Genomic DNA, 24,370 nt, shown 5'->3' with positions numbered 1-24,370 from the left:
CGCGAGAGCACCAAGTTCTGCGTGCTTCCTTACCCAGTCAACCACACCACCGTCTTCCCGCATCTTTCAACCACCACTGATCCCATTCCACAATGCGCGGACTCGTCAGCTACTCGCTTTACGTCTTCTGTCTGTGCCTTGCGCTTAACGGCGCTCGTGCTCAGGAGCCCGAGATCGTGATCGAGGACGTCCTGGACTCCGCTGAGGCTGTCACTGAGGAGCCCGAGCCAGTCGCCGTCGTGCACCCTGATTTCGAGGTGAGCTTCTCATTTTTTTTTTTTTTTTTTGCGATCTCACTGCGCACTGGATATCACCATATACAGTGACGGTCAATTGAGTCGGTTTTAATTGTCTTGTGCTGGGGTTGTTTGATCTTGTTGGCTGTCCTTCAATTCTGGTCCATGATCCCAGTGTCCATGGCACTCTAATACTGATTTCGGCGGTAAAATTCTAAGTAATGCTAACTTTGCGTGTAGCCATATTCGGCCGTCAACGCGGTTTTCTGGGAACAGTTTACTGAGGGTTGGCGCGAGCGATGGAAGGCTTCCCACGCGAAGAAGAGTGACAGCGACGAGTTCTCGTACATTGGTCGATGGGCCGTCGAGGAACCCAAGGTCTTCCCTGGCCTGAATGGCGACAAAGGTCTTGTTGTCAAGGACAAGGCCGCTCATCACGCCATCACGGCCAAGTTTGCCGAGCCGCTCGACAATACTGACCAAACTCTCGTGGTTCAGTACGAAGTCAAGTTGCAGAATGGTCTTGAGTGCGGAGGTGCTTACTTGAAGCTTCTGACTGAGGATGAGACTCTGCATGCCGAGGAGTTCTCAGATAAGACTTCCTACCAGGTCATGTTTGGTCCCGACAAGTGCGGTGCTACCAATAAGGTCAGTATTAGCCGTATTGATTCTACCCGGTAGTCCTCGCTAACTTGATCTTAGATCCACCTCATCATTCGCAGAAAGAGCCCTATTACCGGCGAGTACGAAGAGAAGCACCTCATTGGTGGTCCTCGTGCTACTGTCAGTAAAGTCACCAATCTCTACACTCTCGTCCTCAATCCTGATCAAACTTTCGAGATACGAGTTAACGGCGCAACTGCTCATGCTGGTTCTCTTCTCGATGATACCACTTTCAACCCTGCATTCAGCCCTCCTAAGGAGGTTGAGGATCCTGAGGACACCAAGCCGGAAGACTGGGTTGATGAGGCGACAATTCCTGATCCCAACCAAGCAACCAAGCCGGATGACTGGGATGAGGACGAGCCATATCAGATTCCCGATCCCGACGCAGCTAAACCTGAGGACTGGGATGAAAGCGCCGAAGAGTTTATTCCGGATCCTGATGCTGAGAAGCCAGATGACTGGGATGACGAGGAAGACGGCGAGTGGGTCGCGTCTGTTATTCCTAACCCTGAATGTGAGGACCACGGGTGCGGTCCTTGGACTCCTCCTACTATTGTCAATCCCAAGTTCAAAGGTAAATGGGTTCAGCCTCGAATCGAAAATCCCGATTACAAGGGTCCTTGGAAACCACGCAAGATTGCCAACCCTGAGTACTATGAGGATGCTAAGCCCGCTGATCTTGAGCGGATTGGTGCGATTGGTTTCGAGTTGTGGACTATGCAAAGTGACATCCTTTTCGATAACATTTACGTTGGACACTCCGTGGAGGAGGCGGAGAAGATTGGTAACGCTACCTATGTAGTTAAGGTCGAAGTTGAAGAGGCTGAGGAGAAGGCTTCTCGTCCTAAGGTGGAAGAACCCAAGGCGCCTCTCACTGTCTGGGAGCAGTTCATGCAGGATCCAATCAACTTTTCCATTCAGCAAACTAAGATGTTCTACACTTTTTTCCAGCGTGATCCTATCTTTGCTGTCCGCACCTACCCTGAGACTGCCGCAGCGCTTGGCATCGCCATCGTCACTGTATTGTCCATCTTCTTCGGCGCTATCTTGACCTTGTTTTCTAGCAAGCCTGCCCCTGCGCCTTCTAAGCCCGCGAGCGAGACTGAGACAAAAGAAGAGACTGAGGACGTCGCCGAGACTGCGGATTCCGCTGCCACGGAGACCACTGCGAGGAGACGTACGAAGAAGAACTAAGAGGTATATCATGGGTGAGGTAGCATATTGTTTAATTTGTACACAAGTTAATTAAAAATGTGGACGGGCACGGCACTAAAATTCCGAGAAGACCAAAAAGATGTAAAGACATTATGAATCTGCGATGTAACAGTTTGATCAATGTAATTAGTCTCCAAAAGTAAAGCAACGTAGAAAGTTATCAGCGGAGTCGTCGAACGCTAGCATACATGTAATTGCAAGGCTATAAGCAGGGCAGGATGTGGCTCTCAGGGCGCATAGGCCATCGCTATGGTAGAAGGCGCCTGGAAACGAGTTATGAAAGGCCGCGTGTCCTTGTCGTCGCGATGATCTCAGAGCAACTATGAGAGCAGCGTGGCGAGAGAGAGGCGCAGCATTGCTTCACGAAAGTAAAGTAGGCTGGTGGGGTTCTCCCGAAGGGGCTAAACCGCGCAAATGTTTTCAGGGGCCCACCAAAATGAGCCGCATGAGGCTCCTGTCTGTGGCTTGCAAGGCTGCCGGTTTAAGACTACGGCCCCGCCAACCTCGAGTCTTGACCTGCCTAAGTCGTGTGCAGCTACGAGTCGTATTGCCCACTCCAATACTATATATCCCTAGGAACTCAATCAAATGGTCTTCTTTTTGCTTTCATCATTGACTAGCTGCGGAGCGGGGGACGACCTCCTCTGCACCAATAGCGCACTCGGCAAGAGGCAACGGCCATGGATCCGGTGCAGTTTCATGTAGTCACTGCGATCATTTTCGTTCTCGCCAGCGTCATTCGTTCAGTCTATGCCATGGGACTATCTTTCCCGCTTACACAGCGTCTAGCGACCCACCTCGATCACCCGCATATGGTGGTCCGACAGCATTTACCACCATTGGGCACTCAACACTTAACCGACCAGCACCAATTTGTTAAGACATACAGCGAACACAAACCTCAATTGGACAATATTTCTGTTAACGTCTCTCACCATTCGGCAGTCTACACGGTCTCTGTTGGTGTCGGCACACCTCCACAGATGCAATCGTTGCTCGTCGACACGGGAAGCTCCGATGTAGTAGTCTTCTCGTCGACGAGTGAGCAGTGCCGCGAATCGTCCTGGGGCTGTGGAGGCGGGTATAACCCAATTGCGTCATCGACTTACGAAAAATTGGATATGCCGTTCGTCGTTGGATTTGGAAACCAGTCTGATACGGCGCGGGGCGCGTTTGTGAGGGATGATGTGCTCTTGGGAGAATTCTTGATCCGAAAACAACAGGTGGCAATGGTAGAAGACTCGCTTTTGGACTTTGACATTGAAGGGTATGACTTTGTTCTGTTTAATGGCTTGAGTTCGCCACTAACGTTAGGCAGGGTTCTCGGTCTGGGATACAAATCTATGCAGCAGACGGAAGAAAAATACGGGACCATAGCATCACAGATCTACTCAAACGATCTGCCTCGCAGGCCTTTGTATTCTCTCTACCTCGACTCTCGTCACCGGAGAGAGCCACTACGTCAAACGTCAGAAAAGTCACTCAAGTCAGCATTTGGAAATATACTCGAACGCCGCTCAACGCAATCAGATCCACAAGCTTTGCCAAAGGCGTCGTTGGATCTCGGATTCATTGACACCCTGAAGCATGTCGGCGACCAAATGTCCTTCATCCCATGCACCAGTGAACACGGATTCTCTGTCCGATTAACCGATATCACATTTCCCAGCTCCACCGGTCTCACTGCGTCGAAATCAGTCTCGGTACTGGATAAGCAAGCCCATGGAGAGCTCGACGTCCTTCTCGACTCAGGTACGATTGGCATTCTCATAATCGACAACATAGCGGATGCCATCGCGCGCCGAATCTCGCCACTTACTATATATGACGATTCGCTACCTGGTTACCGTATGCCATGCTCAGCAATTCCAACTTCCGGAGATAGTTATTTCGAATTCACATTCTCCGCCGACTTTGCCTCCAGGACGAAGACAGTGAAGGTCGCGTTCTCGGAACTGTACAGAGAACTGAGCACGGCGTCTAATACCCCAGGCGACAAGATATGCCTGCTCGATATTGTCAGGGAATCGACGTACGGAATTGGGAATATATTGGGAACGGCATTTTTGTCGTCAGTGTATGCCGTCTTTGACGTTGAGGAACACAGGGTCGGCATTGCGCAAGCAACGTACTACATGTGATTTCTTACCTATGAGCATCTAGTTAGCGGTAATCTTTCGGCGTTTTGGAATTTGGCATCATAATGAGCGGCGTTTTCATGACAGGGGACAGCGACATACAATCAATAGATTGGTCAATCGATTAGACTATAGTTAGCCGCCTACAAAGAAGTATATATAACAATCGGATAATGTGAACCATCAAAATACCGCAACTACATGACAAAATACTGTAAGCAATAACATGAGACAAATACAAAGCAATATCTTACGACAAGAAAATCATAAAGTAAACAATACAATGAGCAAACAATGTCAGCATACCAAAAGAACAATGTGCTACATACAAAATAGAAGCATATACAACAAGCACATTGCACGTACAACGAAACTAATTGTGAGTGCGTAAGATAGAACATGACTTCTCACTTTACATATGACTTAACTTTTCCTTCCCAAATTTTGTGTATCCCTTTAGACATCAACCTGGCCGCCGCCTCTACCTGTTGCAAATGAACGAACGACGCATACAAATACAAAAAGTCAAAATACGACAAAAAAGCAAACGTAAACCGTCGACGATCGGTGGTTCTAATGCTCTTTGTATAGCCATTCATTCATTCATCTGTCCATTCATCCACTCATCCATATCCTACGTACATCCTTCCTCGTAAGGCCCTTCTTTTAGTCATATACTATACCTTACAACTTGTGTTAAAGCCAAGTAGCCCTCCCGATCTACTGGAGAGCCTCGCGGCGACTAATCCTTTTGGAGCAGAGCCTATTGCTTACCAGCAGCTGCGGCATTGGATCTCTTACCACCATTTGCATTACGATTCCGATTTCGATTCTCGGTCTGGCCATTGGCTGTGTTCGCCGTGGTAGATTTTCGACGATCCCCATCTGCACGGCCACCTTGAGCATTGCGAGCTGACCGGTCGCCATTCGCTCTGTTGCCACCAAAGTTACCACCCCGGCGACGCTCTTCGATATAAATAGTCTGCTCGCCAACAATGACAATATGTGCCTCGAGTGCGGTCTTCAAAGTCGGAGCATCAGCGTAATCAATAAATGCACAGCTCTTCTGACGGTTCACCTCGAAGTGCTTGAGAGGACCGAACTGAGAAAGAGCATCCCTAAGAGCCTTATCGTTCACCTTGTCATTAATACCTTTGATATAAGCGGAGTGATATTCTAATCTCTGTTAATCATCACTATATCGTGGCAAATGAAAATGATTTTTGAAAACATACCAGGTTTCTTCTTCTCCTCGGCAGGCTTAGGCACAGGAGCAGGGGTAGGCTTAATGGGCTCCGGGGCAGCCACAGGGGCTGGCGCAGGTGCGGCAGGCGCGGCGGCCGCCATTGCAGCACCACGCTTAGCAGCAAGAGCGGCCCAAGATACAGGTCCAGAAGGAGCAGCAGGAGCAGGAGCGATTTCTGGCTGAGGCTCAGGTTCCGCTTCAGGAAGCGGAGCGAGAGCGACTGGAGGAACCTCATCGATCTCTGACTGCTCGGGTGGAACTTCGACCGCGGGCTTGACCTCCTCCGCGATGATAATACCCGGAGAAGATTCTGAGTCGCCGCTGTGGGACGCGAAGTTCTCCTGAATAGTGGCCTCATCCTGTTCGACAGATTCCGGTCCAGGAGTGTCGGCGGAACGACCAGGCGATGCCTCGCGCGGGTGACTAGGCTGAGGCTCAGTAAGACTTTCGTCGTAGTCTTCATTGCTGGCAGCAGTAGCGGGCTCCTCGATAGGAAGCTCTTCCTCGTCGTATTCGCTGCCGATATCCTCCTTCAAGAAACGGAAAATGTCGTTCAGGACGAAATAGCCGGACTTTTGCTCGGCGAGGAAGAAAGTCTGGACGAATTTCTGTGACGGGACGCCACGGTTAGACATCTCACCCAAGACTTGGATAACAAGGCCACCGTTGGATGAAGGCTGAGAATCAACATTGGACACTAGAACCTTGCAGTCCTGGAAACCAAGCTCCACGATCTTCTTATTGATTTGCTGGACCATATGACGTTAGTGTATGAACTCAATTTGTCGAAATCCAACCAGTGGCACACTGAAACACGCACCTGCTGGCCGACCAAAGCCGAAACCCTCTCGCCTTCGTTGCCGTGAACCATGATGGACTTCCTGGTGTAAAATTGCTGTGAAAGACATATTAGATCAGCTAATTTGACGTGACACAAGAACGATGTCAGCTTACGTGCAAGCGATGAGGCTCCTTGTTCATGTAGGTATAGTACGACTGAACAAACAGCCATCCGACCTCTTCCTGAGAAATAGCATCTGGCTCCTTTTCGGTCGCCTCAGGCGCAGTGGCGCCATTCGTTTCAACCTTGTCGACAATAGTTCCACTCATTATGGATTAATTATTGGGCAAAGAGTATATACAAAAAATGCAACAGCAGACACTGTCAACTGAATAGCCGAATGTTTGACTTGCTGGCAAAACTGGATGCTCTAGGATGGATTCTCCCTAATTGATCCCCTGAACACGTGAATATAGTTATGGAAGTAGATTGCCAACCGCTAGAGTAGGTTGAGGATTGCCGTATGCAGATACTTTGTTTCGCAATAGACACTAAACCTATTTCGTGTGATCTGGGTGAATGGTAAATTCGTACTGTGCGAAAATCTGAAAAAGCCGGTGGATGTTAGCAAGGGCTCGTTCGCATAGCATTTGCACTCTTCCGCCATTGCACACGCCCCACTCAGAACCAGAAATTCTCGTGTGAACTCACTATTTATGGTAAGACAAGCACGTTCAGACGAGAGTGCTAGAATTGAAGAGAGTAATATAAGTGAGCGTGACTGAAAAAGTACTGGAATATGACCAAACGAGGAACAGGCTCCGCTGAGCTTTTTTGGGTTCTCCGCGCGTGTTGGACTTTCTCGCTGCCACTTTTGTTCGTTTGCTCGCTGCGCCGCGAGTTGTCGGACAACCGCTTAGAGTCTCTACCGACAAACTCTATTTCCTGCGGTCGAATGGCGTAGAACTGGACCCACACAAGCCGGGTAACTTTGGCCCTTTTATTCTATAGTTAAGACCAATCTGTATGTACGATCTAGCATTCAATTTCTCGTCATCTAAACCAAACAGCAAAGTAATAAAGAAATAATTATACATTATGAGCACCTTATATGCTGAGCTTCTCCTTAAAATACTTTTCCACGGCAACAATGGCCTCATCCAGCTTGTCCGTGTCGCTTCCAACGCCTTGCACCGTAGCTCCCTTACCACCAGCCTTTCCGCCGACAAGTCCGCTGACGATTGCGGCAACGTCCTGAGCTGAGAAACCAGCCTTGCTTGACATATCGGCGGCAACGTAGCCGCCATGAACTAACTTTTTCTCGTCGCCCTCGGAGTCGCCGGCAAAGAGATAAACTACCTTGTCAGAAAGCTTGGACTTCGCATAATTAACGGCCTCAGCGATAGCCTTCGGGTTGGCGGAAATGGGAACCTTTGCGACGAGGTATGGGAAAACCACCTCCTTCTCCCCTGAGAAGTAGTCGACGACAAGATCAACAGCCCTCTTACTCTCGGCCTTCTGCCTGGCTTTGCTATCGTCAACGATCTTTTTCTGGATTCTGGCAAAAATGTCCCTCAGTTCAGCCTTCTTGACAACCGAGATGGACAGTTGATTGAGCGCGTATCCGACGGCCTTGGCTTCGGCCTCCTTCGCAGGGCCGTCCGCCATCCTTTCCAACTGGCCAAGCTTCACATACCAATCGGCCGCAAGGCGCTGGACTTCATGTGCTTCGTTTCCAGTGACGGCTACGATACGGCGAATACCCTTAGCAATACCGCTTTCTTCGACAATAATGAGCTCCTTAATGTCCCCAGTTGCCTTGACGTGGGTACCGCCGCAGAACTCAATGCTGAACTGTTGCCATTTCTCATTCTTGACGTCCTTCAAGAGCTCATCGACGGGAATACCAACAGCAACAACCCGAACTGGATCGGGATAGGTCTCGCCGAAAACAGCTCGAACACCGAAGATCTCACGGGCGATAGATAGCGGCACGTCTTTGGCGTAAACAGGCTGGTTTTTCCGGATCTCAACCGTGCAAATATCCTCGACCCTGGAAACTTCTTGCAGAGTGAGACCACTCTGTGAGCAACGTTAGTGAATTTCCAAGCGCGAACTCAAATGCCAGCTTACCTTATGGGAGAAATCAAATCGCAATCTGTCGGGAGCAACAAGTGAGCCTCTCTGGTCAACACTATCGCCAAGGACTACTCGCAGAGCGTAGTTGAGAACGTGGGTCCCAGTGTGATTATTCCGGATAGGCCACCGTCGCAGCTCATCGTACTCGGCGACAATAGAATCGCCAACTGTGAATGAACCGTACTTCAAGTAACCGGTATGCAAGACGTAGCCGCCATACATCTGCACGTTCTCAACCTCGAACTCGGCCTTGCCATCGATGACAATCTTCCCGGTGTCGTACTCCTGACCACCCTGCTCAGCGTAGAAATTGGTCTTGTCCAGAATGATACCAATCTGTTTATCCTCATTGACACCCTCAGTAGTCTCCACAAATTTCTTGTCGAAATAGATACCCTTGATGGTAGCCGTAATATCACCAAGACCATGCTTAGGATCGTCGTCGGTCGTGGAAATGCCTGCCTTCTCCAGGTAGCCTAAGTCGTGGACATCAAGCTTGATAAGTTCTCCATTGGCGGTAGCCTTCTTGGTACCTTTGCTAGCTTCCTTAGACCAAGCCTGGGCCTTCTCGAATCCTGCCTCATCGATCTCAAGGCCATTCTCTTCTGCCATCAGGCGCGTCAAGTCAACCGGGAATCCATAGGTGTCGTAAAGTCTCCAGACGTCTCGACCGTTTAAGACCTTGACGCCATCCACACGAGCCTTCTCGGCATACTGCTCAAAGAGCCTTTCACCACGATCCAACGTTCGCGAGAAGGACTCTTCTTCCTCGTCCAAGATCTCAAAAACTTCCTTGCTCCGTTTGGTCAGTTCCGGGAAGATATCCTTCATTTGTTCAATCAGAGTTGGTGCTAGGCGAGAAAAGAAATTTCCAATTGGAACGTCAAATTTCTTACGGACGTAGCGAGCACCTCGTCGAAGGATTCGTCGTAGAACATATCCTCTACCTTCATTGTTCGGAACACCACCGTCACTGAGAGCAAAAGTGAGAGTTCGGACGTGATCAGCGATAATACGATAAGCAGTATCCAAACCATCGACATCCTCCTCGCCGAACTTTCCAGCATATGGTCGAGCACCAGTCAATTCCTGGATCTTGGCAAACAATGGCGTAAAAACATCTGTGTCATAGTTGGAGAGCTTATCCTGGAGCACGGAGACGAGGCGCTCAAAGCCCATACCAGTATCCACGTGTTTGGCGGGCAAACTTCGAAGAGATCCGTCGGCCTCACGGTTAAATTGGATAAAGACATTATTCCAGACCTCGAGGACATTAGGATCATCCATATTGACAAGATGTGCAGCATTTCGACCTCCGATGCGATCATAATGCACCTCACTACAAGGACCGCATGGCCCTTGATCGCCCATCTCCCAGAAGTTGTCCTTCAAGTTGCCTGGAAGTATATGATCTTCTGGGAGACCAATACTCCGCCACAACTCCTTAGTTTCGAAATCGGGCTCAAGCCCGGACCTCTCGTCACCACCAAAGTAGGTGGCATAGAGACGCGCCGGGTCAAGGCCGTACACGTCGACGAGAAGCTCCCACGACCAAGCAACGGCCTCCTTCTTGAAATAGTCACCAAATGACCAATTACCTAGCAACTGTAAGATATGTGACTATTCATTGACAAAGACTTGAAGCCATACCAAGCATCTCAAAGAAAGTGTGATGATAACTCTGGAACGAACGACAGGTTAGAGACCCTCCGCGTAGCAACCGCCGCATGAGAACAATAAACATACATCTTTGCCGACATCCTCAAGATCTAAACCATATATTAGTCACAATTGAGTCACTTATTGGCTTTGCCACCGCCAGGAGTCGCAGTTATCATGACGCTAGCACTCACCATTGTGTTTGCCACCGGCACGAATACACTATATCACAGCAGTGTTAGCCCTCGGCTTGTGTATCGCATACGCGAGCAGTTGCAAGAATACCTTCTGAGAGTTGGTCGCGCGCTTGAGCTTGGCGAAATCGCTCGCGGGATCAACCTTGCCCAAGAAGATTGCTTTGTACTGGTTCATACGTAGACGGGAAGTCAGCTCAAACCGGTCCAAGTAATGAAATCGGCGGATCACATATCTGCATTGGCAAAAAGAAGCGTGGGATCATCGTAGGGAACAACGGAGGAGCTAGGAACAAACGTGTGACTTCTCTTCTCGACAAAATAGTTCAAGAAGGTAGTGCGGACCTGCGAATTAGTAAAATGTGCGACAACTTTTCAGTTGAGAATAGAGACACACCTTGGCCGCGGGCCAATTGTCAGGATTAACCATATTCGCAAAATCAGCTTTCGAATTCGACAAATTAGTTGTTGGGAAGGAATGAAATATGGAGTATCGTGTCCGATTTAAGACGGCACAAGGATTGCGGCGGTGCGTGGCGGCAAATATGACTCTGCCCCAATCCACAGTTAACATAACCCGGCGATATTCCAAGCCGTACAGCTCTCAACACACACTTCACAGTCGAATCAACGTACCTCCGGGAATTTAAGGACGTCAAGTCTTGTGATATAGAGAAGCGTGCAAAATTGCCAGTGCTCATCCAGAAATCTCCACTGTTATCGGGCGGCGACGAAATTTCGTCGGAACTCGGCGTTGGCTCGCACGCGAACGCTAGAGTCGAGATTGGCCCTAACCCCAAGGTTGTCTTTGGCTTGTGACAGGGTGTGCAATGACATAGACGTCTTGTCCCGATTTTTACGATGAAGCACGAATCGGCATATATTCTCGTGAAATCGATTGAGAATTTGCTGCTCGAAATCAGTATGGGGAAGACTGAAATCGATCGCGCTAGTATAGCAACTCAAAACTATATAATTAGAATTCTAGTTAATGCTACAATGCCCTCAGTATTCATTATGCAAATCTCTTCTCGACTAATTCTTAACTTTGACTCTCTCCAACATGTCTCTAGTTGCCTCTAATATGTCTTCCTCTGTGTACTGATCTCCATTAAGCACTCTACCAAAAGTGGAGAAATTAGGTTCCGAGTCATCTATTTCTAATGGACCTAAAAATCCACCGCGCTCTAACTCCTCTCTGCTCGTGGCATGTCGTCCAGTGTCTTCAAGGTATTGAGCAAATGCGACCTTCAGATTTCCAATATCCTTTCGCAGAGATCGTTCTAATTTTGTCCATTTCCGAGGGAACAACCCATGATGCCCAGGAATCAGCTGGCAGAGCGCAAGAATATACTCGCAGAAATCTGCATCTTCTGGATATTTAAGATCATGGAACGCCTTGGAGTCACCCACTTCGTGGTAGCGCTTCCGTAGGAAAGAATCCATTATTGCCTTTGGTGGCAACTTCAGTCGTCCTGACCACACACGTGCTATATAGCAAGCCTATGAAGGTGAGACTCCGGAGGAATTCCCTTGCTATGAATGCGTACATACCTGCGCCTGAGAAACTCTGAAAGGTAACACAAATCTTGGTGTCCCAAGCAGAGCCAGTGTTGGATCCTCAATGTACACAAAATGCAAAAACAAGTCTCTCACGTAAGACCCATCCGTAATAAGTGGATGACTGCCCTCATTGATCTGTGACAAAAACGGTAGGCTCCGCAAATATCCGCTTATATACCGGTGAGTAATCTGTCGTACATTCACGAAGTTGAGCACTTACGTTGCATAGATCACAACGTCGACATCATCCAAGACATTTCCATCTTTGAGGTGGATAGTTTTGTCTTCCGCTTCAAAGAAATCTATTTCAGTAACTTCTTCTATCAATGGATTTGGTTTGCCAGGAGCTATAGTTTCGCTTCTCACTGACTTGTACACCTTCTTGCCCGTAACGCTAACCAGTTGATTACAGATGTCCATGCCACTAGCTGCATTTCCCACAACTAAAACAGTCTATAAATTTCTCCTTAGTAAGAGCATGGTGAATCTAGGTTAACTTAGTATACCTTGTTCTCATAAGGCTCAGACGTTCGATAGATCTTGGAATGGATGATACTTCCTGGATACTTCTCCAAGTATTCAGGCAGGCCCGAAACATCTGGCACATATGGCACATTGAAGTAGCCAGTTGCAACGACCACTGCATCAAATGCTTCTTTGCGGGGCAAGCTACCTAGCACACCAGGCTCATATGTTATAATCCACTCTCCATTCTCTTTCCGAACATCTAAGACGTTGGAATTGTATGAAATAAGGTGCTCGAACTTTCTGGCATAGTGCTGAAGAAAATCGGCAATAGCACTTCTATGTGAAAAGTAATTGAATTCCTTATCATAATCGGGATTCTCAAAAAGCATAATGGGCGACGGGACGTTCGTAATCTGTACACAATTAAACACGAGGCCAACGCGGATTGTAAACAGACGACACCTTACCAGATTATCGTATGCAGCTCCTGCCCACGTCTTTAATTTCGAGGTCTCATCAACAAGCGGTTGCATGGCAACAGAAGGGTCGGTCGATGGTAGAGCGACGTTCATGTCGACGTACTCTGTGTAATTCCATAGTCCGCCTGGCGTTGCATTCCGTTCGAATACCTTAATTTGTTCAAAACCTCTTTCCGCTGTTAAGGCTGCAACAGCTGATAGGCCGCTCGCACCGGCACCTGAAATTGTAAGTTAGCAACATTCATCGTCCGTCATCGGATTCACGGCCGGATGGAAAGTCTTTGCGCGTACCTAATACCGCAACTCGCTTAGTTGAACCGACTGTCATAACTAGACGGCAGGTGATATTCTGCAAACCGTCGTTGAACTGCTAAAATATCTTCAGCATACAGCGACAAAAGTGTCCGTCGATTTAAGGTGCCCAGTAGATCGTGCGATGTGGTACTTTATTGTAGAATTGTCCTAAGTCCACAATTCATGTCGGCTTAATATATCAACACTATTAGCTACAGAAATTTAATATTCCTTCATTTGTACAGCTATATATACAACATACCCCGATCTCGGCGATAATTTTAGTCGTTATCGCGTTGCGCCCGAGAAGCTTCGATGTTTAAACTTTGATCTCCCCTTGTTTTAGACGGCACCAGACCCAACGTTTTGACAACGCCGAGATCCGACCACCGTTCAATCCAGCCTTGCGCCCTGCCAGCCATCAGAGACGACCCAACGCACGCTAGTCGCCTGTCATTTTGCTATTATTGACGATGGCGAATTCTTTCTCTGTCGAGGACGCGTCCAAGGACGACGGCAGGTCGATGACCATGTCGTCGGTCAGTTCCGACGTGTTGATGTTCGTCGACAATACTGCCAGCACAATCTTTAGTTAATAGGACACACACATATTACCATGCCAAAGTATTGAAATGGAGATGTTAAAATAACCAAGAGAAAGAGATATAGAAACTCTGATATCACAAAACCTACAAGGAGAGCGAGGAAGTAGCTGCAAAGTCCCAAAAAAAACACGATTGGAGTTGGTCTTACGCGGGATCGAACCGCGGATCCTCGCGTTATTAGCACGATGCCTTAACCAACTGGGCCATAAGACCAATCATGCCTTCGAGTGCGCAAACGTCGATCATCAAACTGTGTTCCGGGTTAGGGTTAAAACAGTATAATCTCCGGCGGAAGACCGAGAGTGTGTGTGCGTGGCGAATCAGAGGACAAACTGTTTTGGCGAGCTGTGACTGCCATATCCCTAAACTTATGGTGAAGTATTGCTTCAGTTGCGAAACTATTGGATACGAGTAACAAATACAAATGTGTAAAATAATAATACTGGGAGAGTTTAAGTGAGTTGCGATTTGCGAAATATTCAGTTGTATAGGGAACGGAAGTCCATGAATCCAGAATATGGTGCGCGCTTGGCTGTGAGCTGAGGGAAGCTTGAATCAGAACACGGATCTGATCACTCGCAACTGCTTATATACTGGATTACGGTTTGTGTCCGTTATTGAATGCTAGATATATAGCGGTTTGCAGCCCAATTGAGTGAGCAATATAGTCAGTCGTATCGTAGGATCATCCTCTTTCCATAGTCCTGGGCTCCAAACCGAAATCGACTGAGCAAAAGCCCCCTCAAGGTTACGTGAGTCGTATCCGTGGATATTACGGATATCCGTGGATACTGCGGATACGGATACGGATAAAGCCAATATATCTGGATATGGATACGGATACGGATATAGATATTTTACGCGGATACGGATACGGATACGGATAAGGACAAATTAGCCTGGATATTATCCGTGCCGATCCCTAACTATACGTCTTGCGAAATGAGCCAAAGGAAAAAGAAATTTGATCTATGTAAATTATTATGTGACGTTAGAACCACGCAGGAGAAGGTGGTGATTTCGGCTCGGAAGTGTAAGCTGGGACTTGCGGCTGAAGCATACAGAACTCAACACCGAACCCTTAGCGCGACGCGTCGAAGATGCGGGTTAGGGCACTTTGGTCTACCCTGACTCCGGTTCTCTCATGATCTCTGTTACCGTGTCTAATCTAGATCGTAAAACCGCCGCTTTTCGAGAACCAGCTGAGAACTGAAATTTTGCATACCATTCGTTATTGCAGATTACAAGTGTCGATTGTGCTGTCAGGCATTCGATCTGCAACTTGGACTCCCATTGAATCAACTGAGGAATATCAGGTAACGAGTCGGTATGCCTTCATCGGAATATTTTCACAATGAGACGTTAAGCTCGTTTGAAAAGCTTGAGGAACTTGAAATTGCTACCTTGTCACCGTCGAACGCCGTGGACTCGCATTTCCTCAGCGGTGAGATCTCGCTTGTCTGGCCCTACTCGTCCCTGACACGCCAGTTTTCAGTTCAGCTATGTGATTCTGATATTTCCAAACGAATTGCTAAAGGCCAGATTAAGCTAGTATTTGAAGGAAAATCTCTTGGAAGGGCCGCAGATGAGCTGATGAGTAGTGGAGACAAACTACGCATCGCGCTGAAGGGAAGTCAAGTAGTAAGGTGTCAGCCAGATGCCAAGTCTGAGTTTGATTCAGACTGGATCTGTGTCTGGGAGCATGGGGCGCTTGTTCAGGTAAGTGCAATGATTTTTAGATGTGTTAATCAGCTAATGACGATTTTAGGTCAACGATAACGCGCCGCAGCAGCTGATTCCGGAGAATATTGTGGAGGACGATGAAGATCGCTCCGCATCATCCGATGTCGAAGATGACGAGTGGATGGCCACAGTGTCATCCCCAATGACGCCCTCGCGGACAGCTTCGGCCAATGTATCCATAACCCGTTCGTCGTCCGCCGCCGGAACTGCAGGCTCGAACATCTGGTTTACACCTCCAGATATACTACGCCGTCGCGAACGGCCATCCTCCGATGATACGTTCTCCTCCGGTGCATTCCTTGAGTTTGACGATGATATGGCTGGCCCATTACGAAAGCGCTCAAAGCGCAGTCCGAGTTCGTCGGAATGGGTTTATGATGATTCCAGTACCCTGCAGGAGCGCAGGATTCTTCAAGACGAACATACTCTTGCGACTCCCGTCGCCAAGCAAAATTCAGACGCGAACCCGGAGCAGCTTTCGTCACCAGTTGTTCGCGGTATGGATGTCACAAACTTGTCATTTTCTGGCCCTATTGACGCTTCCATTCCTGGGCCAGTGACTCATAGTACTGAGCCTTTGATACTGAGACCTACAGAACCAGCCGAGTTACTCCACGGCGAGAATGAACTATACAGAGATCTCATGAGACAGAAGGTTTTCGAAGAAAGTCATGCCAGCCGTAGCCGTCAGGCACGAGATCAGTCGATGATGGATGACATCAGTGTTGTGACGCAGGCTGGAAGTGTAGCCGACCAAGAATCTGTTAGTCACGAAGACCAAGACCGGCGGTCGGAGAATTTGGAAAGGGCTCAATCAAATTTGTACCATGAGATATTACAGGCAAAGTTGCGGGATCCAGGGTCGAAGTCTGGGATCACAAGCTCTTTGGCTACTATTGCTGACGGATTCACGACCAGCGCGGAGGGTAGCGACGGCGACAAGTCTGGTGATGATGCCAAACCCATCAAACTTTCTGAGAAGCTGATACAGACCCAACACCCCTACGTGACATTGGAGGATGCCTCAGAACCGGAGGGCGAAGATATTATTTCACGATATCCTGCTAATGGGCAGCAACAGAGAGTGCCATGTCCCGTAGAACAGTCTGCTCGAGAATATATTGATACTATGCATGACACCCAGGACGAAACATTGGCCATGGAACTCCCGCACGTGAGAATCGTTCCCGAGCCGTCACCACAACCTCTGCGTACTGAGTCAGAGCCACTGGCGATTGCTAACCCTGAGGCAGACAACGTCCCAGAATCAGCTGATCTCGACTATGTTATGGTAGATATATGCGCCGCTACTCGCGATCTCTCACAACCAGCCTCAGGAGCATTTTTGGATCTCACGAAGGTTGATTCGGCTATTCCTGCGACCAAGGAGGAGACTGTCATGGATATGTCAACAGAACCTGAGCGGTCTCAAAGTCTAACTGCAACAGAAGTGATCGATTCCCAGAGAAGCGCCGTCCCAGTGGCTACCTCTTCGGGACACCAACTCACGCTAGAGGACGTTGTTGACGAAAGTCACATACCTGAGGTGGTCCGAAACGACGAACTACCGCCAAATCCTCTTCTATCTTTGTCGACTATGAGGGAGTCCAACAAGGTCGAAGTCGTGTCGATTCCAGCCGTATTTCACGATAACCATAAGTATCAGCAACTGGAACAAAAGTCGTCACACATTACCTGTAGCGACGGTCCAATGGAGGGTCTTCGATCGAGATTTCCAGAAGTCTATGCACTATCGGCCCTTCAGACAAATCATGGGGCGCTTGAAGTCAGCTCATGTCTACCCCAGCAAAAAGAGACTTCGGGTTCAATTATTAAAGAGCATGCTGTGTCTGAAACGGTGTTGTCGGAATTGTCTCAAGCAAAGAGTCATTTTCTTGGAAGTACACATCCAGAAATTGCAGACATGGAGAATGAGACAGTGGATGCGGAAAGTATTCACAATACCCCACTGATTGAGACGATCATGACACCGCTGACGAGCCGGGCGTATTTATCACAGGACATTGCGCCAGCGCCGTTCAATGCTTTTCCGGCACTCGAGAATGTGCTTGACGATGAAGTCGTTAATGAGGATGATGTCGTTGAAGTCTCATATGTCGAAGTCACAGATTATGCAGCAGAGGATGCAGCGATTGGCAATGTGCATTCCAAGACGAAGACTGGAAAACTCGAGATTATCATATCTAAAGGCAACGTTACGTATGTGGAGGACGAAGTGGTGACGACCGACGTTGAGACGCGTACACCCGAGGAGGTGGCTTTGGAGATTGTGGCGGATGGGAACCCTGCGGTGATCGTCCCTCCAGAGGAGAATCTTGCTAGCGAGAGCTTAACTGGCAATGAGGAGAATGCGAGCAAGGAGGAAGGCGATGCCGCTACGTCCCACGTGGATTTTGGAACAGAGCATCCTGCTCCCTTGTATGGCCAAGGAGAACGGATGGCCGATGACGATGCTAAGCTTAGGGATGAAATGCAGGCATTGGCTGCTCAGGCACTGCTTCAACAAGCAGCTGCTCTAGAGCGTGAACTTGATAATGCGGAGTCCACGGATGAAGAGGAAGGGTTTGCGTCACAGGCTGAAGATTTGATATCGTCACCTTCAAGTAGCGGATCAGACGAGGGCATGGCTTTGGCTGAGGAAGAGATTACACCGAACCAGCACCATATCTCTCTGAGCTCTTCAGGAACTCCGGCTCCGCCAAAAGCGCGGCAAGAGATCATCGACATTGACAGCGACACGTCTGAAGAAGGTCGTGAGGATCGGATGCAGATAGGTGCTAATACTGAGGACGATGGAGGTAACTCAGATCCCGAGCACGTTGTAGAGCCACGTCAGAAGGAGCCTGAAGGGCAGGAGCCTGAAGGGCAAGAGCCGAGTGAGATTAAAGTTGAAGTAGCGAGCAATCCGGCACTTGAAGAACAAACCGCGATAAAAGGTGCTGCAATTTCCACTGTGGATTACGCTCTACAACAGTTAGACAGCTCCATTGGGCAACTGGAAGCCCAAGCAGAAAGCTACTTGAAGCCTGCTGAATCAGGCCATGAAGAGTCCTCATGCCAGCATGAGGAGCAGGACGATGATGATTCATATAGCAGCAGTAGTATGCTACATGGTGACGTTGTTGGCGAAAATGTTGATGCGATAGACTCTGAAGAAAAGAGGCTCCGCGAATTGGAAGAAGGCATTGTTGACGGCCGAACGACCGAGAGCGCCACTTCAGTTTCAGTTGATAGATATTTGGAGAGCAATTCATTGAAAGAGCAACATAGTGTCACTGTTAGGTATGCGCCGGACGAGAGCAAAAAAGGTGAGGGAAGGATGGCCGTAGGATTGAATACGCCAGTACGTACTGAAATGGCCCGGTTATCATATGATAGTATGGTTACATGTTCTTTCTAATATTGCATCAGATTTCGGATTATCCAGCTCTTGACTTAATTGGCTTTCAGTACCTCGGCGATTTCATTGGAGCTGTAAAGTCGGCTACGCAGATTCGGTGGACGGAAGCCGACGATGATGAGCCAGGCGAAACGAGCGGTCGACATTGTTACGTTTACATCCACATCGCGGATCCCTCATATCCGCGTGGAGAGACCTTGACGGTCTACGTTAGTCGAATGTTTGAGCAAGCTTTGCCCATCGTTCACCCTGGAGATGTTGTGCTATTCAGGAATTTTTATGTACGTGTTTTGTTTGTGCATTGATAGAAAATTACTAATCTGCCGAGGTCACCATGCGAAAGTCAAAGTTCGTAGCAATTTCTAAGCTTGAGTCGGCTTGGGCGGTCTGGAAGTTCCCATCAGACGGTAATTCGGAGCCAGTTGTTGAGGTGAGGGGTCCTCCAGTTGAGTATGGCGAGCACGAGAGCAATTACGCGACAAAGCTCCGACGATGGTATCTGTCAACTATTTCTGACTAGACGGCCGAGAGTTATCGTCAGTCCCTGATGCTGACTACAATTGAGTGTTAGTTTGTCCGTCTGTGGCAAAGATATGGTTGCCGAACTTTATGTACGGGATTTGCGTATGGGATTAAAGATTTGGCTGCTGAGTTTCTTTTGTTGTGTATTGTGGTGTGCTTGTCAACATGCCATTAAAGGAAATTACCGAATTGTGTGCATCCATGCTATCTATTTACATCTATGGAGTTAGGTTGCTACTTATTGCTTGAATACAATTGCTATTTAAGCTTACGATACATTGTATATGTTGTGTACTAGAGCTTGTGCGACTTACGTTGCACTTTGAAGTTGATTTGCAATCAAAAGGATTCGTTAGATCCTTTACTGTGCGCAAACAAGCATTAACTTGCTGGTGACTGTGTCCGACTGTGCTAGTAAGTCTCGCGCGTTGCTTCTAGGTTTCTTGACCCGACACTTGTGATATCGTAAATAATCCATAACCCTAACCTTCTCGTGCGATGGCTCAAATAATCCGGTGAAATCCAGGTCATTGGGTTGGGGTTATTCTCATCATATTGCGAGATCACGACTCAGTTGCTACTGTACTGCAGCACGGCGAGCGGTGATTTCTTTACGTCATCAGTTTCCAACTGCTTAATAATCTTCGAACGCTTGATTTCTGGTGCGGAAAATTCAATAAATTCGATTCAATTTATCATCTCCTATTTAAAGAATTATCTATAATGCGCCCTCCCTCACGTGTTAGCATTTCATCAATTTTGACTCCCGCGGCATTTAAGTCGCTCAGTGCGACGTCGAAAACGCCCGTCATTCCACTCGATGCCACATGGTATCTTCCGAATGCTGGACGAAATGGAAAGGAGGAATTTTTGTTAGAACGAATTCCAGGAGCGAGATTTTTCGACATAGATGAGGTGAAAGATGCAAGCTCCCCATACCCGCACATGCTGCCTTCAACCGAGGTCTTTAACAAAGCAATGAGTACGTCAAATAATGCTAGTGCAGTTCTAGTACTCGTTATTAACTACTTTCAGGCGACCTTGGAATTACTCGCGAGGTAAATACCAATTTGTATTGCTAGTGTAAGGGGTTAGTGCTGATTTACTCTGAAAGGACACACTTGTCGTCTACGACAAGCAGGGGAATTTCTCTGCTCCTCGGCTACTATGGACTTTGAAAATTTTCCAGCACCCGTCGATTTTCATTCTTGATAACTATCTTCTCTATAAGAAGGAGGGCTATGATATCGACACTAAGAGAATGTCAGCTGTCGAAGAAGCCATTCCTGAACAATCAACGTACGAGTCGCCTGGGGAGATTGAAGATCGAGTAGTCACATACAGTGATTTACGCCAGGTCATTGTCGAACCATTATTCCGAAAGAAGTTCAATATTATAGATGCTAGACCTTACGCTCGTTGGACTGGCGACGCACCCGAGCCTAGACCGGGTCTTCCCTCAGGCCATCTTCCCGACTCCATCTCGATTCCTTTCAGTGAAGTTCTGGAAGAGGGCTCCAAGGAGTTCAAAGACCCTGCCAAGCTACAAGAGCTCTTCTTAGCAAAAGGAGTCGACCCAGACAAACCAATAATTGCTATGTGTGGCACCGGGGTCACGGCGTGTGTACTTGAAACAGCGTTGGGGAAATCAGGGCTTCTGCGCGAAGATAAGCCAGTTATGGTGTATGATGGTAGCTGGACAGAATGGGCGCAGAGGTCAGATGACAAGTTCATTGTCAAGGGAAAGAACTAGGCGTATATGATATAACTGTCTATTTCTGAGTACATTCTCTATTTCACAGGTTCAAATCGGGCGTTATCTTCTCAGGCAGATTTGGAAGGTGCGTCTTCATCGACCATCTTATCTGCCAACTCCAGAATGAAGTCCCATTCACTTTCCTTGACCGGGGAAACGGATAATCGTGACTTCCGCATTAGAGCCATATCGCTTACTGGGGAATTTGAATTATACTTCGCTAGATGCGCTTTAAGCTCATGTAACCCGATCAGTCGCTTCAAGGGACGTACATATTCCACGTCTACCATAAACCATTTTGGCCTGTCCTTGTCACTTTTCCGATCATAATATGGATGCTTTGGGTCAAATGCGGTATCTAAGTGTATTAACAGAGCAGCACGCCTTGAGAAGAGAGCCAGGGCACTTACGATCTACGTAGGCTTCCTTGCACACTTTAAGTATCCCTGACAGCATTGATTAATACCGCAACCACATCTTATTATCCGCAATGACTTACCGACAATCCCTGGTGTCTTACAGCTCGAATGATAAAAAAACCCAAGATCTCCGACTTTCATACGCTGCATACAATTCCGCGCCTCGTAGTTCCGCACTCCGTCCCAGCTGGCCTGGCCCTCCTTACTAAGATCATCGAAGCTGAACTTGACGTCCACTCCGTCAACTACTCGTGATTCTGGCTCAGCTTTAAATAGCCAGTACGATTTCTCAGAGTCCGTAGTTACTGGCTTTTCTTCGTCTAGCTGGGAGCCTGCTGTATAATCCAATTCATCTGCGAGGTATTTTTTAGTCCGCTTCCGGGCGGAGGCGGCGGATTTCGCTCTTTTAACTGTAGTAGTTACCGCCGGTGCTGTTACCGACCTTAACGATCGCTTTGCTACCATTGCTGAGTAGGGGCTCTGATAATGGTTATCAGATAGGCGGGGTCAGGTTACCAATTACACTTACCAATTACGGTGCAGCCACTCCTGATGCTGTCAATTGCCATTTGTAAGACTCGCGCCATGCCGAAACTTCAACGGTGGCGTTCACTCAGAAACATGCCCAGTAAACAACACTATATACCCATGGATCGTAGCCAAGTTCAAATTATAGTGGTTCGAATTCTGGAGCAAACGACCTACTGAACAGACAATTGGCGGTTTCGGGATTCCTCGGATTTACTCGTGTTCGGGAAACGCTTACCCTCTGCGCCGCCCGACAAAATCTTATGGCCGAGCAGCGGGTAGCTCACATACCAAATACAATCAGTCTGCAATTGATCATTGCTGTGATATTCAGACAAATACAATATGAGCAACGTACGGTGTTGCGTGGGCCGTACGGGATTGAGCCGACCTGTCCTTCGACAAGCAGTTCCGTCGAGGAGAGTTACACGAATCACTGCGGTACGGTCGGTGCAAAGCCAAATCAATCCCTCACAACCAGATGAAGAAGAAGTAACAACCAAAATACGAACCGGGATTTTTGCGCCATTTGTATATCACGCAGAATATCTTGATACGGCGAAATATTCGTTGTCACGCGCTCCAATTTACCAGGCCACTTCGTCGTTCCACGTCTCTGCAACAAAACGAGTCGCATGGACCATCGCCGTGATTGGGGGATATTTCTCGTCTGCAATGCTAACAATGGATGGCATTCCGACAGCGTTAGCATTGCTAGTGGGAATACCATCTGTGTTACCATTACCGATAGTGACCTGGCTGACGACGCCTTACGTACATCGAATATTTCGAATATATCCCAATTCTGAGGGGGAACGCGTCGACATCGAGAGCCTTAAGGAGGATGAGGAATTTATTTTTGAGTGCATATCTGTATTTGGAAGAGGCTTGTACAACTGCCGGGTGAAACTATCAGACCTTCGAGTAGTCGATAAAAGATTTGGTTGGGTGAACATAGAGATCAATAGGGACAGGATAGAAAAGGAATATCCAAAGCAGAACATTGTTGAAATGGCATTGGGTGGCACTAGAACGCGGAGTTATTTCTACGTCGCAGACGATGTTGGTGGGTACAAAATGGAACGAATTTGGTCCGTAATTGACCGACAGAGCGGAGTTGATAACGGACGAGATTAACATACTTATTTACAAGTTGGACAAGCGGAGACGAATTAATGGGTGCCATTGTACCTTTGTATATTTTCCACTTTATTGTACATATATAATTCAATTATTTATAGTTCGTCCTTCGTCGCTTCTTTCGTCCCGGGTTCCGGGGCCAAGTCGGATTCGGTGCTAGAACTAGTAGCGATTTCATCGGCAGGATTATATCCGGCAACAGATAAAAGCTCTGTGTCAAATATCAACGTGGATCCAGCAGGGATTGTGCCAACAGATTTCTCTCCTAAACGATAAAAGTTGGTTATATAACTGATAGATAGATCCACAATCAGACAACAAACTAACCATATCCAAGATGGGGTGGAATTGTAAGTTTGCGCTGCTCGCCAATACACATTCTAGGGTAAGATTAACGTCGAGAAGCAAACCACCGCGAGCCACATGTCAGCATACCCAAGAATGCCTCTCTCCCAGCCGGCAATGACTTGACCGCGTCCAAGAGTGAATCGGAACGGAGTGTCCCTGCCAATTGAAGAATCGAATTCCGTGCCATCCGACAGACGCCCGGTGTAGTGAATATAGACAAGATCACCTTTTCGTGACTTTCGTTTGCACTGCTCCTTCGGAATCTTCTTCATAATACCTGTTGAATTAATGAACTTCTGTTGGGCACATTGTTACCGGACGATTGCCTTACTGATCTGAAGGTCCTTGTTAGCCTGGGCCTCAATTACGTCAGGCAGGGCGAGGAAGACGACAAGGAGCACAGCGAGAAGAGAAAAAATTGATCGCATATTGGCCTGAGTATAAATCGATGGCGATTTCACAATCCAGATACCGTGAGGACGACAGAAGATAAGCTTGTCATTGAAAGGGAAGGCTATGGCGGACCTATGAATTTGACACGTCTGCGATCTGTGCGGCTTTGGGACCAGTAAACGCCAAATGCGAAATCAGAAACTTCTCCCTACCTACTCAAGATCCAAAACCGACCAATTTATCATCCGGGCTGCTGTCGACATTGTCTAGACATTCTATTATCCTACCTCGCTCTTTTCACTGGTAGATCAAGTCTTGATAAGTCCGCAAATAAGCCCGGACTCTTCTATTTCGTGATCATATGGGTACCTACAAACAGGAAGGTCGTCACAAGCCAAGGGGATTACAGGTTCTTAG

General features: G+C 47.9%; 10 protein-coding genes and 1 non-coding gene across 11 annotated transcripts; 5 read left to right on the top strand and 6 right to left on the bottom strand.

The window, feature by feature from the left end:
* Window positions 1–31: 31 nt before the first annotated feature.
* Window positions 32–2,286, top strand: POJ06DRAFT_243087 (Calreticulin family-domain-containing protein). The gene is made up of 3 exons (XM_056186302.1): window positions 32–257; window positions 477–884; window positions 939–2,286. Exons 1-3 carry the CDS (start codon window positions 93–95, stop codon window positions 2,094–2,096), a joined length of 1,731 nt encoding a protein of 576 aa, XP_056047343.1. The 5' UTR covers window positions 32–92; the 3' UTR covers window positions 2,097–2,286.
* Window positions 2,287–2,646: 360 nt separating this feature from the next.
* POJ06DRAFT_9049 (aspartic peptidase domain-containing protein) lies at window positions 2,647–4,355 on the top strand. Its single transcript, XM_056191738.1, has 2 exons — window positions 2,647–3,384; window positions 3,436–4,355. The coding sequence occupies exons 1-2, from the start codon at window positions 2,798–2,800 to the stop codon at window positions 4,256–4,258; spliced, it is 1,410 nt and encodes a 469-aa protein (XP_056047342.1). The 5' UTR covers window positions 2,647–2,797; the 3' UTR covers window positions 4,259–4,355.
* A 482-nt stretch (window positions 4,356–4,837) lies between these two features.
* Window positions 4,838–6,765, bottom strand: POJ06DRAFT_9060 (uncharacterized protein). The gene is made up of 4 exons (XM_056191741.1): window positions 6,456–6,765; window positions 6,322–6,396; window positions 5,491–6,250; window positions 4,838–5,431 (listed from the first exon to the last, which is right to left on the bottom strand). The coding sequence occupies exons 1-4, from the start codon at window positions 6,609–6,611 to the stop codon at window positions 5,019–5,021; spliced, it is 1,404 nt and encodes a 467-aa protein (XP_056047341.1). The 5' UTR covers window positions 6,612–6,765; the 3' UTR covers window positions 4,838–5,018.
* A 524-nt stretch (window positions 6,766–7,289) lies between these two features.
* Window positions 7,290–11,050, bottom strand: POJ06DRAFT_243081 (tRNA synthetases class II (A)-domain-containing protein). The gene is made up of 8 exons (XM_056186301.1): window positions 10,672–11,050; window positions 10,511–10,619; window positions 10,366–10,454; window positions 10,275–10,302; window positions 10,168–10,190; window positions 10,072–10,102; window positions 8,416–10,019; window positions 7,290–8,364 (listed from the first exon to the last, which is right to left on the bottom strand). The coding sequence occupies exons 1-8, from the start codon at window positions 10,846–10,848 to the stop codon at window positions 7,390–7,392; spliced, it is 3,036 nt and encodes a 1,011-aa protein (XP_056047340.1). The 5' UTR covers window positions 10,849–11,050; the 3' UTR covers window positions 7,290–7,389.
* Window positions 11,051–11,216: 166 nt separating this feature from the next.
* POJ06DRAFT_243072 (uncharacterized protein) lies at window positions 11,217–13,361 on the bottom strand. Its single transcript, XM_056186300.1, has 6 exons — window positions 13,076–13,361; window positions 12,773–13,002; window positions 12,344–12,718; window positions 12,058–12,290; window positions 11,829–12,006; window positions 11,217–11,777 (listed from the first exon to the last, which is right to left on the bottom strand). The coding sequence occupies exons 1-6, from the start codon at window positions 13,110–13,112 to the stop codon at window positions 11,310–11,312; spliced, it is 1,521 nt and encodes a 506-aa protein (XP_056047339.1). The 5' UTR covers window positions 13,113–13,361; the 3' UTR covers window positions 11,217–11,309.
* A 461-nt stretch (window positions 13,362–13,822) lies between these two features.
* On the bottom strand, window positions 13,823–13,896 carry POJ06DRAFT_t4. The gene has a single exon. It is a non-coding gene; the product is annotated as a tRNA-Ile (tRNA).
* Window positions 13,897–14,851: 955 nt separating this feature from the next.
* POJ06DRAFT_8941 (uncharacterized protein) lies at window positions 14,852–19,258 on the top strand. The gene is made up of 4 exons (XM_056191719.1): window positions 14,852–15,402; window positions 15,452–18,755; window positions 18,859–19,128; window positions 19,176–19,258. Exons 1-3 carry the CDS (start codon window positions 15,013–15,015, stop codon window positions 18,879–18,881), a joined length of 3,717 nt encoding a protein of 1,238 aa, XP_056047338.1. The 5' UTR covers window positions 14,852–15,012; the 3' UTR covers window positions 18,882–19,128; window positions 19,176–19,258.
* Window positions 19,259–19,970: 712 nt separating this feature from the next.
* On the top strand, window positions 19,971–21,330 carry POJ06DRAFT_8755 (Rhodanese-like domain-containing protein). The gene is made up of 3 exons (XM_056191687.1): window positions 19,971–20,351; window positions 20,405–20,427; window positions 20,484–21,330. Exons 1-3 carry the CDS (start codon window positions 20,093–20,095, stop codon window positions 21,120–21,122), a joined length of 921 nt encoding a protein of 306 aa, XP_056047337.1. The 5' UTR covers window positions 19,971–20,092; the 3' UTR covers window positions 21,123–21,330.
* POJ06DRAFT_264719 (PUA-like domain-containing protein) lies at window positions 21,194–22,009 on the bottom strand (the record flags this gene model as incomplete). The annotated part of the gene is made up of 3 exons (XM_056189022.1): window positions 21,194–21,483; window positions 21,536–21,571; window positions 21,625–22,009. The coding sequence occupies 3 exons, from the start codon at window positions 22,007–22,009 to the stop codon at window positions 21,194–21,196; spliced, it is 711 nt and encodes a 236-aa protein (XP_056047336.1).
* A 204-nt stretch (window positions 22,010–22,213) lies between these two features.
* Window positions 22,214–23,401, top strand: POJ06DRAFT_8757 (uncharacterized protein). Its single transcript, XM_056191688.1, has one exon. It carries the CDS (start codon window positions 22,418–22,420, stop codon window positions 23,207–23,209), a length of 792 nt encoding a protein of 263 aa, XP_056047335.1. The 5' UTR covers window positions 22,214–22,417; the 3' UTR covers window positions 23,210–23,401.
* POJ06DRAFT_8739 (uncharacterized protein) lies at window positions 23,259–24,339 on the bottom strand. The gene is made up of 5 exons (XM_056191684.1): window positions 24,327–24,339; window positions 23,892–24,267; window positions 23,648–23,837; window positions 23,540–23,592; window positions 23,259–23,477 (listed from the first exon to the last, which is right to left on the bottom strand). Exons 2-5 carry the CDS (start codon window positions 23,986–23,988, stop codon window positions 23,308–23,310), a joined length of 510 nt encoding a protein of 169 aa, XP_056047334.1. The 5' UTR covers window positions 23,989–24,267; window positions 24,327–24,339; the 3' UTR covers window positions 23,259–23,307.
* Between the last annotated feature and the right edge of the window lie 31 nt (window positions 24,340–24,370).

This window comes from Lipomyces tetrasporus, assembly GCF_029532465.1.
Source record: "Lipomyces tetrasporus strain NRRL Y-64009 chromosome Unknown POJ06scaffold_1, whole genome shotgun sequence".
In the NCBI taxonomy this organism is placed as follows: domain Eukaryota; kingdom Fungi; phylum Ascomycota; class Lipomycetes; order Lipomycetales; family Lipomycetaceae; genus Lipomyces; species Lipomyces tetrasporus.
This window is presented reverse-complemented; position numbering and strand designations above follow the sequence as displayed.

Coding starts and splice junctions, on each gene's coding strand:
- POJ06DRAFT_243081 (XM_056186301.1), bottom strand. CDS start 10,848: ATGTTAACTGTGGATTGGGGCAGAGTCATATTTGCCGCCACGCACCGC. Junction 10,455..10,510: donor GCTTCTTTTTGCCAATGCAG/ATATGTGATCCG, acceptor CTTCCCGTCTAC/GTATGAACCAGTACAAAGCA. Junction 10,020..10,071: donor CACTTTCTTTGAGATGCTTG/GTATGGCTTCAA, acceptor TACAGTTGCTAG/GTAATTGGTCATTTGGTGAC.
- POJ06DRAFT_8739 (XM_056191684.1), bottom strand. CDS start 23,988: ATGCGATCAATTTTTTCTCTTCTCGCTGTGCTCCTTGTCGTCTTCCTC. Junction 23,593..23,647: donor TGGGAGAGAGGCATTCTTGG/GTATGCTGACAT, acceptor ATCTTACCCTAG/AATGTGTATTGGCGAGCAGC. Junction 23,478..23,539: donor TCCACCCCATCTTGGATATG/GTTAGTTTGTTG, acceptor TTTATCGTTTAG/GAGAGAAATCTGTTGGCACA.
- POJ06DRAFT_8755 (XM_056191687.1), top strand. CDS start 20,093: ATGCGCCCTCCCTCACGTGTTAGCATTTCATCAATTTTGACTCCCGCG. Junction 20,352..20,404: donor GGTCTTTAACAAAGCAATGA/GTACGTCAAATA, acceptor AACTACTTTCAG/GCGACCTTGGAATTACTCGC. Junction 20,428..20,483: donor ACCTTGGAATTACTCGCGAG/GTAAATACCAAT, acceptor TTACTCTGAAAG/GACACACTTGTCGTCTACGA.
- POJ06DRAFT_8757 (XM_056191688.1), top strand. CDS start 22,418: ATGAGCAACGTACGGTGTTGCGTGGGCCGTACGGGATTGAGCCGACCT.
- POJ06DRAFT_8941 (XM_056191719.1), top strand. CDS start 15,013: ATGCCTTCATCGGAATATTTTCACAATGAGACGTTAAGCTCGTTTGAA. Junction 15,403..15,451: donor AGCATGGGGCGCTTGTTCAG/GTAAGTGCAATG, acceptor TGACGATTTTAG/GTCAACGATAACGCGCCGCA. Junction 18,756..18,858: donor GCCGGACGAGAGCAAAAAAG/GTGAGGGAAGGA, acceptor ATATTGCATCAG/ATTTCGGATTATCCAGCTCT.
- POJ06DRAFT_243087 (XM_056186302.1), top strand. CDS start 93: ATGCGCGGACTCGTCAGCTACTCGCTTTACGTCTTCTGTCTGTGCCTT. Junction 258..476: donor TCGTGCACCCTGATTTCGAG/GTGAGCTTCTCA, acceptor CTTTGCGTGTAG/CCATATTCGGCCGTCAACGC. Junction 885..938: donor AGTGCGGTGCTACCAATAAG/GTCAGTATTAGC, acceptor ACTTGATCTTAG/ATCCACCTCATCATTCGCAG.
- POJ06DRAFT_9049 (XM_056191738.1), top strand. CDS start 2,798: ATGGATCCGGTGCAGTTTCATGTAGTCACTGCGATCATTTTCGTTCTC. Junction 3,385..3,435: donor TTGGACTTTGACATTGAAGG/GTATGACTTTGT, acceptor AACGTTAGGCAG/GGTTCTCGGTCTGGGATACA.
- POJ06DRAFT_243072 (XM_056186300.1), bottom strand. CDS start 13,112: ATGACAGTCGGTTCAACTAAGCGAGTTGCGGTATTAG. Junction 13,003..13,075: donor TAAGCGAGTTGCGGTATTAG/GTACGCGCAAAG, acceptor TTACAATTTCAG/GTGCCGGTGCGAGCGGCCTA. Junction 12,007..12,057: donor GACGTTGTGATCTATGCAAC/GTAAGTGCTCAA, acceptor CCGGTATATAAG/CGGATATTTGCGGAGCCTAC.
- POJ06DRAFT_9060 (XM_056191741.1), bottom strand. CDS start 6,611: ATGAGTGGAACTATTGTCGACAAGGTTGAAACGAATGGCGCCACTGCG. Junction 6,397..6,455: donor AGGAGCCTCATCGCTTGCAC/GTAAGCTGACAT, acceptor TGTCTTTCACAG/CAATTTTACACCAGGAAGTC. Junction 6,251..6,321: donor CGGCTTTGGTCGGCCAGCAG/GTGCGTGTTTCA, acceptor CATATGGTCCAG/CAAATCAATAAGAAGATCGT.